The sequence below is a fragment of the Physeter macrocephalus genome, chromosome 11 (genome assembly GCF_002837175.3).
Source record: "Physeter macrocephalus isolate SW-GA chromosome 11, ASM283717v5, whole genome shotgun sequence".
Classification (NCBI taxonomy): domain Eukaryota; kingdom Metazoa; phylum Chordata; class Mammalia; order Artiodactyla; family Physeteridae; genus Physeter; species Physeter macrocephalus.
The window spans coordinates 55,047,942-55,063,829 of record NC_041224.1 but is presented as its reverse complement, the minus strand read 5'-3'; the positions used below and the strand labels follow the sequence as shown (position 1 = coordinate 55,063,829).

The 15,888-nt window shown below is 35.1% G+C and overlaps 1 protein-coding gene across 2 annotated transcripts in view; it reads left to right on the top strand.

The window, feature by feature from the left end:
* The window catches only part of VPS13C (vacuolar protein sorting 13 homolog C), a 182,326-nt gene that overhangs the window by 106,045 nt on the left and 60,393 nt on the right, over window positions 1–15,888 (top strand). For both annotated transcript variants that reach the window (XM_024128742.3, XM_028494846.2), the window contains exons 41-48: window positions 412–528; window positions 2,095–2,198; window positions 2,608–2,775; window positions 3,992–4,296; window positions 5,263–5,410; window positions 7,792–7,942; window positions 10,183–10,295; window positions 14,720–14,889. In XM_024128742.3, the coding sequence (XP_023984510.1) occupies window positions 412–528; window positions 2,095–2,198; window positions 2,608–2,775; window positions 3,992–4,296; window positions 5,263–5,410; window positions 7,792–7,942; window positions 10,183–10,295; window positions 14,720–14,889 (1,276 nt within the window). The remainder of the gene's footprint in view (window positions 1–411; window positions 529–2,094; window positions 2,199–2,607; window positions 2,776–3,991; window positions 4,297–5,262; window positions 5,411–7,791; window positions 7,943–10,182; window positions 10,296–14,719; window positions 14,890–15,888) is intronic.

Sequence of the window (15,888 nt, the reverse complement as noted above, 5' to 3'; positions counted from 1 at the left end):
ATTTTACTGTCATCACTATTTCAATTTTTCATGAAATATTTTTCTTTGATCTAATATATGATATAAAAAGGAGTTACAAGTCAAAATTTAGCTCTGATGGAATCTTAGAATTCTAATATAGGGGATTTCCTTTTTACCCACAAGAAAAATTATAGTAAAGTTTCCATCTAGCAAAATTATACTTATAAGGTGCTAGTAAACGTTGCCTTTATTTTTAAAAAATTTGGATGGAAATATGCTACTTTCTGTCAGATTGGCATTTAAAAATAATATTAATTATATGTAATCTTAATGGAGACCTTTTTGGTTCTTCATAGTTCATAATGTACTTTTATTTTAGTGATTTTGGGGTTATTTTATGTTATATCATCTTTGCACTTTGCTAATCGCTAGGATTCTATTACTTTTCAGTATCCAGCAACACTTCTCAAGATGATGTGTTTGATTTAAAGGTCATAGCTGAATTAAATGCATTTAATGTCTTTGTCTGTGATCAGAAGTGTAATATTGCAGATATTAGAATACATGGTAAGTAACTTCTTCTTGGTGTAGGTATTTCTGTTTCTTTACATAGACCTTCAGGAAGAATGAGCTTGTTGCATGGTAGATTTCTCATGAGTTGTCTTTTGGCTTACTTATATTGAAGATTCTTGCAAACTTTTCAAAGATGTGCTTTGAAATGTTAGAAGTAAATTTGTCATGATTCATGACTGATATGAGACATTCCTTATGTTTAAAAAATTTTTCAGAATAAGTCTAAGGCTTAATCTCATGTTCTGTTTGCATTTTCAGAATAATATAACTTTAAACTGAGAAATGAATATCATAACATCTCACTGAGTAAAGAAAATGTCATTATCCTGTTTCCCTTGTCTTTTGTGCTTATATAGCATCAGGAAGAGAAGTTTCTAAAAGAAATTTTGTAAGCTTTACTCATCATCAGCCTGATATAAAGATGAGTTCAGATTATACCATGGGTTCTGGAGCCAGCCTGCCAAGGTTCAAATTTTGGCTCTAACACTTACTGGCTGACCTTGAGCAAATTAATTAATGTTTCCATGCCTGAGTTCCCTCTTCTGTAAAATGGAGATAGTTATAGTAATTATTCATGGGATTGTTATGAGGATTAAGTTTACAAATTTACATGTATTAAGAAAAGTGCCTGGTATGTACATAATAAGCAGTTAACAAGGGGTTAGAAAATCAGTTCCATTCAACAAATGTTACTGAGTATCTATTTATGCATAGCATGGTAATGATTTAGGTTCATTCTTGGGGCTTAGCTGTAGGCATTCTCTCATTCACTCTGAGGAGTTGTTTTAGAAATCATGCCTTTAGAAATTATGAGAATGACATTTTTTTGGAGAGAAATTTTAAAAGATTGTGTTTTAGATACAGTTTACTGTAGAAAGAATAGTATTTATTTATCAAATTATATTTAATTATAATTCCAATTCTTTAGTTTTCAGAGTAATAGTTTTCATTATATAATGTTTGTAAAATAACTGTTTAACAAATGTTAGGTGTCATCATAAATGACCAATTCTGATCTTACTAGTAATGCACAGGATACTTGTGTTTGGAGACCTGTGATTAATTTTCTTTGACATTTGATTTCTTTTGTTTTAAAATTTCCACAAAGTTTATGTATGAGATGCTTCTAGCACTTAAAGATGTTATCATCTTTCTTAGGTATCTCATACATAGAAGTTGTTACCTTTGGGACTTCCCTGGTGGTCCAGTGGTTAAGACTCTGTGCTTCCAGTGCAAGGGGCGTGGGTTGTATCCCTGGTCGGGGAACTAAGATCCCACATTCCCACATGCCACTTGGCATGGCCAAAAAAAAAGAGGGAAGAGATATGGGAACATATGTATATGTATAACTGATTCACTTTGTTGTAAAGCAGAAACTAACACACCATTGTAAAGCAATTATATTCCAGTAAAGATGTTAAAAAAAAAGAAAAGAAAAGTTGTTACCTTTAATATGTCTAATAGTGAGTAATTTTTATCTATTCTCTATCTTAATTATTGAATTAAAAACCACTAAATTAGTTCACTTGGATTAGGTGAAAAGTGTTGTGTTTCCCACAGGAATGGATGCCTCTATTTCTGTGAGGCCAAAGCAGACCGACATGTTTGCCAGACTTAAGGATATCATAGTTACGAATGTTGATTCAACTTCCATTCACAAAAAGGTAATTAAAAGATACGTTTCTATATTGAAATTTATTTTTGTTTTTTGGGGCTTGAGCTGCCTTTAATCATTTGTTCAGTGTATATTTATTATCTGTCATGTGTCAGGCATTTTGTTAGGGAGTAAGCATGAATATGGTCATCATCTGCTTTCACAGTGTATATAGACTAGGTGATTTGTAAAAGTTATTTCTAACCAATTAAGTGATTGATATCTCCATTGGTAAAACTTTTTTTATAGATATAGGAAAAAGTTATTGTCAAGTTAAATGTTTTTAACTAATAATTTGTTGAAGGTTGAATTTAAGTGATGCTTCTTTATATATCAAGGATTCTGTAATAAGGAAACTTATTTATAATACAGTGATACAGCTCTTTTGATATAATAACCAGTTAATTTAATACTTTTAGGCCGTCTCTATTTTGGGAGATGAAGTCTTTAGGTTCCAAATGACTCTTTATCCAGACGCCACAGAAGGAAAGGCCTATGCTGATATGTCTAAAGTAGATGGCAAACTTACTCTCAAAGTGGGTTGTATTCAAATTGTTTATGTTCATAAATTCTTCATGTCTCTTTTGGTAAGTTTATTTTTAAAATATATTTATTTCTCATTGACACCTAAGTATCTTTGCCTATACATCTGAACCTAGGTAGTCAAAATCTTTACTAATAGGGCTGTGTGATAAACTCCCAAATGCTGAATAGAATATTACAATTAAGGAAATCCTTTACATGATGGATAACTAAATGAATTTTTGTTATCATTGTTTTGAACCTGTGAATGATCATTCTTTAACATTTCCATAGTTACATATTTTGAAAGTACTTTCTGATATTTTAATTAAGGCTTTTCAGTGTTATTTGTTTTATGAGAGACCCTTAAAAGGTACTTAGCGAAAAGAATCTTAAGGAGGTCATCAGGCATTTGAAGGACTAATACTGGAACTTACAGCTTTTGATTATAATTATGATCAACAAGGCCATAAAATTCTTTTAATTATTTATTTCCATGTAAGTGTCATGGGCTGAAGAGTTTAATTTGCCTGTGCCTCTTAGCAGGGCTGTTAATCAAAGCTTTTAAGTTATGGATTTCTACCTGAACCATCATGTTTTATTTTTCTGGAAAGTAATTTATTTGGAGGGGGATTAGTTTAATCAACTAAATAAACCATTTACATTATTAATGGAAGAATATTGCTTCCAATTCTTTTCTCCATTGGGAAAAATCTTTCTGTTTTTAGTTGAAATTGAGGTGAAAGATCTCACTCTAAATAAAGAATTTTTGACTCTTATTAATGATTGCAAGATTGTAAACACTTCAGCACCTTTGCTCATGTTAGACTACACTTAAGAAAAGAACCTTTAGAAATAAGCGGGCAAAACCTTAGTTTCTAAAACTAAGGACTAAAACTAATAGACTTTATTCCTAAGACCTAGAGGTACAGAATTAAAGCAACTTTGGGAGGTGTGAAGAGTTCTCCTTCATCTTTTTATTTAAATTTGAATTAAGATGACAACATTCATGAGTAAAAGGGATATTTTAAAAAGTATTGTTACCAAAATTTGTCAAAAAACAAATAATTCTGAAATACATAAAGTGAAAGTTAAAGGATTCTTTCTTCCTCTTGTTAATTATCACAGATTGTATCTTTCTAGACTTTACTCCATGTACACAGTCATATATAATGTCTCTTTTATATCACCTCTTTTATTTAGTTTTTCTTTTTTAAAGTTTTTCCTTTTAAAAATAAATCCTGTTTGGGGGGATCTCTAAATACCATTATTTTCCAACAGAACTTCCTCAACAATTTTCAAACTGCCAAAGAAGCTTTGAGCACAGCTACAGTCCAGGCTGCAGAAAGAGCTGCTTCCAGCATGAAAGACTTGGCTGAAAAGAGCTTCCGCCTTTTGATGGATATCAATTTGAAAGCACCAGTTATTATCATTCCTCAGTCTTCAGTATCACCTAATGCTGTTATAGCAGATCTGGGTTTAATCAGAGTTGAAAACCAATTTAGTGTAGTTTCTGTGGAACAGTATTCTCTTCCCCCAGTCATTGATAAAATGAACATCCAACTCACTCAGCTGAAGCTGTCCAGGTATAAATATATAATCCAATGGCGAATTACTTACTAGAAATAGGATTTTCATCAAATCTTTGCCAGGGGTAAAACACTGTAGTGATTTATGGTTCTTATTCCTTATTTCTTCTAATTATGAAACCTTGACTGTTGATTTTTGGTTAGTGGTTTATAATGGTGGATCTCATAGAATCTACATTTTGTCTTACTAAATTTATAACGTGTTCTTTTCACTCTATAAAAATTTCCTATTATAAAATTATAGTTTACTCAATAATACTTAATTTAGATTTATTTTTATTTATTTGCTCTGCACATAGCTATTTTCATTTCTGTACAGAGACAAAGACTTCTTAAAATGTAATAAAATTTAAGATATATTTCTCATTTCCAAACCTTGTCACATTTAGGAATTCTCATTAAGATATCTAATGGATTATCAAATCCAAATGGGAAAGTGTTCGCTCTGTTGAATGACAAGAGTAACTTATTTGGTGGTTCAAATGTTTGTTGGCAGGCAGGCTAGATATGACTGTTATAATATGCTTGTTTAACTTCTAGGTTTGGTGAGTTTTTCCCTTTGAGTTTGGAGAAGTACTAATAACATAAACCTAAGGGCTAAGTAGAGTATCACTTTCTTGGTCCTCCAATTTTAGGAGGATGTAACATTTGTTTGTATGACGTTGGGCTAGTTGCTATTAAATATCCTTGTGAAAGATAGTAAATAGTGCAATAGTCATACTTCATGAAATTTGTCTCTTTGAAATCAGCATTACATAGGCTTTGTTTTACATAGCTCTGCATATAAACTTGAATTATTCTGATGCAGATTGATTTGTGAAAAGAAACATGTTCTAAAAGAACTCTGATAGCAGCCTTTAGTGTTTAGAAAAATGCTCCGTGGAAACTGTTACACAATATGATAGTCTTCATTTTAAAATGTAGATTTTAGAAATGTAAAATAAATTCTTATTTATCTTTCAGAACAATTTTGCAGGCTGGCTTACCACAGCATGACATTGAAATTTTAAAACCAGTCAACATGCTTTTATCCATACAGCGAAATTTAGCAGCATCATGGTATGTGAAAATTCCAGGGATGGAGATAAAAGGAAAACTAAAACCTATGCAGGTAAGTATATGTATAAAATACATGAAAATTGCTAGATAGGCTTTTATCATTGATCACAGTGTAGTTCAAGTGGACATCAGAAGTGATAATACATTTAAAGGGAATGCTTTGTTAACTGAAAATGAAGTTATCCTAGTTTCCCACACTTTTCTGTATTTCACATTAATTGGATATTTGGTAAAACCAAGCAAGAACTCTGAGGTTAAAAGCTATGGAGTCTACAGAAAATATTTATTAGTAATTTTAGAAAATTCTATTAAAGTTTTAAGGCAGTTAAATTATAAGACACTGTAAAGTGATATTTAGATACCACATTCAAAGCACCTTAGTAGTATTTTTAATGTATAGAAGCACTCTTTTATAGAAAAGTGGACATTTTCAATAGGTGAATATGTTTATTTGGTAAGCATATAAACAGCAATGCTTTTTTTTTTAACATCTTTATTGGAGTATAGTTGCTTTACAATGGTGTGTTAGTTTCTGCTTTATAACAAAGTGAATCAGCTATACATATACATACATCCCCCATCTCCTCCCTCTTGTGTCTCCCTCCCACCCTCCCTATCCCCCCCTCAGGTGGTCACAAAGCACCAAGTAAACAGCAATATTTTTAATACTGTAGTTAGCAGGTCATATGTAGGCTCACAGGAAGAGATGATACTGTTCGAAGATGGTCATGGAAGTGTAGGAATCTTATGGTTCTTGTGCGCCTGTGGGTGAAACTGTTGAAGCCAAACAGTAGGGGATAGGGAAAGGGAGGGGGTGGCTAAACAGAATGTGTGAAAGACAAATAAAAATTTAGTAGTTTAGTGGTTTTTGATGTCTGTGATTATTTCAGAGTTAGTTCTAAGATTAAACAAGAAGGGTCAAAGGAGCAGAGTCCTACTAGGGAAGATGTTAAAATTGAAGCTTGTTGTAGGAATGATAGATCCCTATCTGTAGTATGAGTGGATATGATATATGAAGGAGAACATCTGTTCAGGGTATTGATAGAGACTTTTCTATTCTGGAATATGAGACTGTTCTCTTAAATTCTCCCTTGCTAAGATTAGCTCCCAGAACTAATATTTGATCCTTTTCAAATATTAGGAGGTGGTGAAGTTAGCTGTTCTTCAGGCAGCTGTGACATCTTGGTTGGTGTCACAAGTGGGAATGAATATACAAAGAAGTCCTAGGGAGTTAAAGTAACATCTGTTATCTAAGGACTGGGGCTTGGAGCAAATAAGAAATCCCTGGTCATTATCTCTTGCTAAAATATCTCCCCAGTTTCATTTAGGCTGGGAATCAGGCAGTTTCCTTGGTGATAGGGACCTAATTTGGGGGGCATAGGGTACTCTGATGTTCAGAAGAAAAGGTGCTGTGAATGTATCTGTGTGAATTTGTGTTTAGGTACTTGAAAAAGGCCTTTTGGACCACTATATGTGTAGGGGAAGTGTACAAAAGATGGAAGGATTAAAAGGTTTAATGGATCTTAGCAGCCAGTAGCATCTTTGTTTGTTCTAGCAGCTTCATGTTGTTGTGCAGCCACCCATGAGGTAGATGATATTATTCCTATTTTAAAGATTAAGAAACTTGAGTTAGGGACTTCCCTGGTGGTGCAGTGGTTAAGAGTCCGCCTACCAATGCAGGGGACACGGGTTCGAGCCCTGGTCCGGGAAGATCCCACATGCCGCGGAGCAACTAAGCCCGTGTGCTACAACTACTTAGCCTGCGCTCTAGAGCCTGTGAGCTGCAACTACTGAAACCTGTGCACCTGGAGCTGGTGCTGTGCAGCGGGAGAGGCCACCGCAGTGAGAAGCCCACGCACCGCGATGAAGAGTAGCCCCCACTTGCCCCAACTAGGGAAGGCCTGTGTGCAGCAATGAAGACCCAATGCAGCCAAAAATAAATAAATTAAATTTAAAAAAATGCTGCATTGCAGGAGAGCATCTTTTTCCTTCTTGGTGGAGACTGGAAACTGAACAGCATTCTTCCTGTATTGAGTTTGGAGGAGAGTAAATAATGTGGAGGAAAAATCCAGTAGTGGATGAAAATAGAGAGAAGCAGAATGGAGATGAGGAACTAGGGAGAGGGGAGAGGGACACAGGTCCAGGAACAGGACAAGATAGATAGTAACAGTTAAGGCAGGAAGAAGGGAGTACCGAAAGTAGGGGCTTGGATATGAGTGGAGGCAGATGCGTGTTTACACACAGGAGTAATGTCTAATACTATACAAGATGAAATACTTTTATCCTGGTATTCATGGTCCCAACTTGCTTTTTTTTTTTTTTCCAGTTAGATGTACAATTAGTTCATTTGAGGGACCATAAATTAAGACCTAGATATTATATTTTGCATTTTTTATTACTTTGTATTAACAACAGCCTATTGTTGCTTTCTAGGTTGCTCTCAGTAAAGATGACTTAACAGTTTTAATGAAAATTTTGGTAGAGAATCTTGGAGAAGCTTCTTCACAGCCAAGCCCTACACAGTCTACCCAGGAGGCTATAAGAGTAAGAAAAGACGTTTCCAGTAGACCTGACCACATCAAAGGTATAAATCGATGGAGATTTTTGCTTTGATTATAGAGAAAAATTAGTATTAATGCCATATTTATATTTAGTGTTGTTTTTAGTTGTCCAGCATAATGTGGTGTGAACTGATCCAGCATTGTATTATTTACCGTGGAAAATCAGCTGGGGCTGCCTTGAAGCTCGCAGGGGAAGGAGATAGGCTCATTGCTCTAAAGGGAGGGCCCACCTCTTATTGCCTGCATGATGCGTATTTGCCCTTTATTTGTGAAAGGTGAATTTGTCCAATTCGAGGGGCACTGAGGTGGTGTACTTTGAGAAAAAGCAAAGTAGGCATGTAGCATAGTAAGGTCCCAAACTAATTGAGAGAAAAGGACCTTGGTGTCATACTCAGATGACTGGTCCATAAAAAAGGAAGGTATTCTTGTTTAGTAACAGCATTACTTATCTGGCTTCACTGGGGAGTGTGATATAGTCAGATACATAAGGGAGTTTCCCAGATTATTAAAATTGAATCTTTCAAAAGCGCTGAACCTTTTAAATTCAGCCGTTTTTAAAAGATAATTTTTCTAAAATATAAGGTTCCTTTTTGCTTTCTTGAACAATTATACGGAATAATTTTATAATTGCACTCTTTTCATCATTTAAAATCGTTACATGAATACCATGTTTTATTTTAGACTGTGAATAGGTTAATATTTCCATAGCTAAAAAGAGATGAAGTGTTCCTTGTCCATATAATAAATGGCCCCAGACTGCTGTGCTTTTATAACGCTCAGGTCATCAGCTGTTACTAATGACAACAGTCAGTAAAACTGCCAGTTAATAACACTGTACCAGCACTGCTTCACCTATAGTTAGGTCTGGTGTGTTTTGAAATCACAAAACAAATGACTAGAGCAGTGTGAAAAATAAGGTTTTTCATTCAGGATAGTTATGAGTACTACATGAGTTTAGTGAGGTCAGCATCTTCTCCCAGGTTAAGTTCATGCCACTGTATAGACAAATGCTAGATAAGTAGGCTGTAGCTCCGGTTAGACAGGAACTATGTACACATGAATAAACTGTAGCAGGCAAGCTTTATGTGATTAAGGATCTCATTATGTTCAGCTGTGGTCAATTCATGTCTCTGGTTCAGGCTATACAGTTAATGTGGTACTTGGGAAAACTTGCGAGTTCAGATGGAAAAGCTACAAAGATGATGAAGATGGGAATGTAAATTATTTTCAGGAAAGGTAAAGGAAAAAACCCTAGAGCTTTCCAACTTGGAGAAGCCTTTATCTGGTTAAAGTTATGCAGTGTTTGCTCTTCCAGTAACTTGTACAGTAAGAATAGACTTTCCTATAAATGACCAAAAGAATAGAATCAATCTCCAAAAGAGATTGTGAAATCACTTTGTAAGAGTGATCGAAAGCAATATGTATTGTTCTTTGTCTAAAAAGTTTCTGCCTAAAGATGAGGGGAGAGACTGAATTACTTGTTGAAGTCTCTTTCATCTCAGAATTCCGAAGGCTCCCTGTCCCAAATTATATTTGAGCCCTCCTCGACTCTGCTTTTGAATTACATTCTGTTCTTCTTGTAAAGGTAATGGATTGGGTGATATAGGTAATTAAAGATAGTGAGCCGTGAACTATACTAGCAGAGGATCTTTTACTGACTGGCTGTCTGTTGTAGGACAAAGTATTTTACTTTTCTCTTACCTCCAATTTCATAATCTCTTGAGAATGGTTTGTAACCAGTTAAGTGAAATGCTTTGATAATTATAAACTATAATGAAGTAGTCTTGCTCTGGATGGGCTTTTTTAAAAAAGTTGTCTCGATACTCTTTGCAAGGCCCTCTCTCTTTTTATTTTTAATGTAGATAGTCTGGCTCTATAACTTTGCCTTGTATTAAATATATGGCATTTTTGTTAATTGTCTCATAATGATTTAAAGAATCCTTCAAAATATGCTATAAATTTAGAATCTTAGCTTTTTTTTTTTTTTTGCGATACGCGGGCCTCTCACTGTTGCAGCCTCTCCCTCTGCGGAGCACAGGCTCCGGACGCACAGGCTCAGCGTCCATGGCTCACGGGCCCAGCCGCTCCGCGGCATGTGGAATCCTCCCGGACCGGGGCACAAACCCATGTCCCCTGCATCAGCAGGCAGACTCTCAACCACTGCGCCACCAGGAAGCCCAGAATCTTAGCTTTTAAAATAAGTATAAAATCATATACATACTTAAAAGCTTTTAAATTTTCATATTTATGTTTGAACCATCAGAACAAGAAGATGGGACAGACTCAAAGCCTTCTTTGGACCAGAATGTCACTCTCCAGTTTGACTTTCACTTTGAATCTCTTTCTATTATACTTTATAACAATGATCCCTGCCAGGTATGTAGTTAATGTCTGCATCTAGGAATATGTCTTCAGCTCTTGATATTCAATTTTAGAATGTTGTCATTTTTTGATGTGACTTTTCTTCTCAAAATTGATGTGTCTATTAAATTCTATTTGGCTTAGAGAATATGCATTAGTCTTGCTCTCTGCTTTCACTTTGTAGTGTTCTTATTTTTTATTTTTTAAAATATTTTATTTGTTTATTTTTATTTTTGGCTGTGTCGGGTCTTCATCGTGGCATGCAGGATCTTTTTGTTGCAGCGCGTGGGCTTCTCTCTAGTTGTGGTATGGGGGTTTTCTCTTCTCTAGTTGTGACGCACAGGCTCCAGGGCACGTGGGCTCTGTAGTTGTGGCACACGGGGTCCAGAGCGCATGGGCTCTGTAGTTTGCGGCATGCGGGCTCTTTCGTTGAGGCGCGTGGGCTCAGTAGTTGAGGCTCATGGGCTTAGGTGCCCCGTGGCATGTGGGATCTTAGTTCCCCGACCAGGGATCGAACCTGCGTCCCCTGCATTGGAAGGTGGATTCTTTACCACTGGACCACCAGGGAAGTCCCAGTGTTTTTAATCTTACTAGGCCAAGGAAGAGTTCTTACTTTTTTCCAACCTGTCTCTAGGAGACACTAAAACACAACCTGTCTCTAGGAGAAGAATTTTATATATGAGTAATTAATTATATGTACAGTTTTATTACTTAGCTAGATATATACGTATATTTAACTAAGGAAAATAATTTAGTAGTGGCTTTGGAACCTTAGAGGATTATTCTTAAATTCATGATTATCCATGATATATAAGCATTAATTATGTTTCTCTTGAATAAATTTTATATGTAGTAAATACCTATTAAGGATACTGATGAGTGAATTGAGGAACCAGGGTCTAGTGCCATTATGATTTGAACCACATAATGTGTAATTGATATTTTAGAAAGCTATTTTTTTATTATATAGGTAGTGTCTTCTAATAAGTGTTTTTGATTATATCAATTAATATCTCATAATACTCATACATATAGTACCCATAATATGCACTGATTATAAGTATTATATCTGTTGTTTATATCCATTTATATGTGTTCTTATGTTTCATATTGTTTTCTAAAAGTTATACAATATTCATATATTGTTATTATCGGGCCTTGGGCTAGTGTCTGTCATTTGTGCAATGGACTGCCTTAATTTCATTTTTTTTTCCGAATTTTATGGAAGTATAGATGATTTACAGTATTGTGTTAATTTCTGCTGTATATCAAAGTGATTCAGTTATACATATATATATTCTTTTTTTATATTCTTTTCCATTATAGTATATCACAGGATATTGAATATAGTTCCTTGTGCTATACAGTAGGACCTTGTTGTTTATCCATCCTGTATATAATAGTTTGCATCTGCTAATCCCAAACTTCCAATCCTTCCCTCCCCCTTGACAACCAGAAGTGTGTTCTCTTTATCTATGAGTCTGTTTGTGTTTCATAGATATGTTCATTTGTGTCATACTTTAGATTCCACATATAAGTGATATCGTATGGTATTTGTCTTTCTCTTTCTGACTTTGCTTAGTATGATAATCTGCAGGTCTATCCATGTTGCTGCAAATGGCATTATTTCATTCTTTTTATGGCTGAGGTGTATTCCATTGTATACATGTACCACATCTTCTTTATCCATTCATCTGTTGATGGACATTGAGGTTGTTTCCTTGTCTTGGCTATTGTGAATAGTGCTGCTGTGAACATAGGGGTGCATGTATCTTTTCGAATTATATTTTTGTCTGAATATATGCCCAGGAGTGGGATTTCTGGATCATATGGCAACTCTGTTTTTAGTTTTTTGAGGAAAATCTATACTGTTTTCTATAGTGGATTCCACATATAAGTGATATCGTATGGTATTTGTCTTTCTCTTTCTGACTTTGCTTAGTATGATAATCTGCAGGTCTATCCATGTTGCTGCAAATGGCATTATTTCATTCTTTTTATGGCTGAGGTGTATTCCATTGTATACATGTACCACATCTTCTTTATCCATTCATCTGTTGATGGACATTGAGGTTGTTTCCTTGTCTTGGCTATTGTGAATAGTGCTGCTGTGAACATAGGGGTGCATGTATCTTTTCGAATTATATTTTTGTCTGAATATATGCCCAGGAGTGGGATTTCTGGATCATATGGCAACTCTGTTTTTAGTTTTTTGAGGAAAATCTATACTGTTTTCTATAGTGGCTGTGCCAATTTACATTCCCACTAACAGTGTAGGAGGGTTCCCTTTTCTCCACACCCCCTCCAGCATTTGTTATTTGTAGACATTTTAATGTTGGCCATTCTGACTGGTGTGAGGTGACTGCCTTAATTTCTAATGTTTAATGTTAAGAAAAAGATCAGAAAATGATGTAATGGAAAATGAACAATTAAATGGATTCTTCATTTCAGTTAAGGTACTATCATTCTACTGGTTTCTCAGCCTTAGAATCTTGGTGTCTTCTTTTACTTCCTTCTTTGTAGACCTTCTTTATTCATTTAGATATAGAGTATTGTCAGTTTTTTCTTTGAGTGAACATTTGTTCTTTCCTGGCAGTTTTCACTGCTGCTTTATTTGAAACTTCTTAGCTCACACAGTACTGCAGTGGCTTCCTTGTTTGTTGCTCTTTTTCCTTTCATCCTTCCTAGACATTGGCACAAGTCAGTTTCCTCAGTTAATCTTATGTAGCCGTTTACAACTTCCCATTCTACTTAGAAAGCATTCAATGTTATGCTATGTGAATTTTAACTTATTAAAAAAATTCATTGGCTCCAAATTGTCTACATCAGTAACCATATCACAAACGCTATTATATTGTGATCAGTAGATGTGTCACTAGTCATTTCTGTTAATAGTTACAGATCACAAGTTTGTAGATTATTTACATTTTTATAAATTAAAGACATTCCAAGTTTTCCAATAATAATTTCATTCTGACCCATTTACATGCATTGTACTCTTTTGAGTGAGAGAAGATAGGGAGTTATAACCAGTGTGCCAAGAATTGCCCATCACCAGTACTCTTATGTCAATGCCATGGTCTGTAGTGAGCAATTATGACTGAACTGATCATCTTTACTTCCCCAAATTTTTGTGGTTTTTTTTGGTTGGTTGATTGGGTTTTGTTCTTTTAATGTCTCGGCACACCTACAGAATTTGGAGCTATGCATTATGGTGAAATAAAGATTGAGGTCCTTTTTCCTTGAAGTTTAAATATTTGGTTTAGGATTTGAGACCACGATTAGACCTCCACATTTCTTTCCAGACATCATTCCCTACCTTTCTTTTTTTTTTTTTTGCGGTACGCGGGCCTCTCACTGCTGTGGCCTCTCCCGTTGCTGAGCACAGGCTCCGGACGCGCAGGCTCAGCGGCCATGGCTCACGGGCCCAGCCGCTCCGCGGCACGTGGGAGCTTCCCAGACCGGGGCACGAACCCGTGACCCCTGCATCGGCAGGCGGACCCTCAACCACTGCGCCACCAGGGAAGCCCCCTACCTTTCTTTTATTGGAATATTTAAGCCTAAGATGCCAGTCTGTACCTTGTGCCCTCAGATCATCCTGAATTGTTTGCTCATGTTTTTTCCCCATCTAGAATGTCTTCTACCCCTCATAGCCTATCTGATTCCACTCAGTCTCTCAAGCTCAGTTAGTTCTCAACCTTCTTCATGAATTTTTCCCAGCCCACAATGATCTCTTTGACCCTATGAGCTTTTGCTGTTTATATTCTTTACCTAATCACTTAATAATATCCTTTGTGGAATATGGGAAGATATAAGTATGAATAAATAAGTGATGATATATCATTTTTTAATTATTTACAACTTACAGCATTTCCTTGGGATGTTCCTTGTAATGTATTTCTGTTGTATTTTTTCAATTAGAGTATAAGCTCACTGAGATCACCTACCATGGCTTATCCTTTCTCATAAAGCCTTTAGTTCCTCTCACAGTGTTTTACAGAAGAGCTCATTAAATATTGGGTTGGCTAAAAAGTTCGTTTGGTTTTAAGTAAAAATAAAAGACCTTTTTCATTTTCACCAAGAACTTTATTGAACAATGTATTCATTAACCAAACGAACATTTTGGCCAACCCAATATTTGTAAGTTAGCATGATTGATTGACAGTTTCCTGGGTTTTTAAAATTTGCATTGAATTGTAAATTAGAAATTTTTATGTATTAACCCTTGTTGAAGATCAGCACACACACTTATATATTTATTTGTATGTGCATATACAGTCACAAACATGCATATTATTCTTTGTTCCAGTTTTAACGCCCATACTTTAAAAATTTGTGGTATGGATTTGCTTTTAACCTCTGAGTTAAGAAATATGTTTAAAAGTAATTACATAACACCTGAAGATAATTGATTGTTTTTCTTGAAAAATATACCACAGGAATCCAAACTTTCATTTCATAATGACAGTTTCCGGCTTGGTGAACTCAGACTACATCTTATGGCCTCTTCAGGGAAGATGTTTAAGGATGGCTCAATGAATGTCAATATTAAACTTAAGACATGCACCCTTGATGATCTCAGAGAAGGAATTGAGAGAGCAACATCAAGGTTTGTCATCTCTGAATTTGCCACACATTATATAAGGTTGACATTGCATTTGGCATTGCTACCAGGCATTGATTGCTCAGCTTAAGATTGTCAGAAGGGGTCTTTTGATCATCCTTTTTGGGATTTGTTCCTTGGAATTATCAAAAGAGGTCTTTGGTCATATTTCACTTTGAAGTGCATCAAGAAGTAGTGCTAATTTCAGGTTCAGTTGCTTTAAAGTTTGAATAAAAGGAAGTTTAATAATAAAATAGAGTATTGTCTTAAAAGTGGGAACTAAGAAACTAAGAATTTTAATAGTTAAATCCACATGGGGTGGTTGATTGGTGATATATTTTTCTAAATTGTTCACAGTAGGCAGAATCTTTTTTTTAAAAAAAGCCTTAAAATTATGGATCTTTCTTTTGTTTTATTTTGTCTATATATTTTAAAACAGTTTTGTGAAATTTCTTTAAAAGTTTTAGTAGATCAACTATACTTAAAAAAAGACCCTACAGGATTAAAAAAAAAATGGAATCCCTAATTTTCACATTATCAACTCACTTTTGAAAGATTAATTTATATCACCCTACTATAAAGTGAGAAACATGCAACTTTAATAGCCTAATTATATTTTTATTCCTTTCCCAAATAATGAGATGCATAGTATTTTTGTCCTTGTTGTTTTTTGGAGAAAAACTATTCTGCTACTTGAAGTTGGACCCGTTGAATATGTATTGAATACTTCTGAGCCCTTTGTTTTTCTAAGAGATAAATAAATGAGGAAAGAGTGCTATCATGCAACCAGCTTTTCTGATTTGCAAATTTCATGTCTTGGGGTAGCAATCTAGGCAAGGGTGATAAAGGCCATCCTTCTGCTTCATAGCCTGCTCTTTGCAGTGCACATGAGGATGTGTGGGAATTATTATATCATTGCAGACGCTTGATGAACACTGCCTGATTTGAATTACATTGAATAATTTGGGAGTCAATTGTATAGGATGATCTTTGGAGACAGATTCT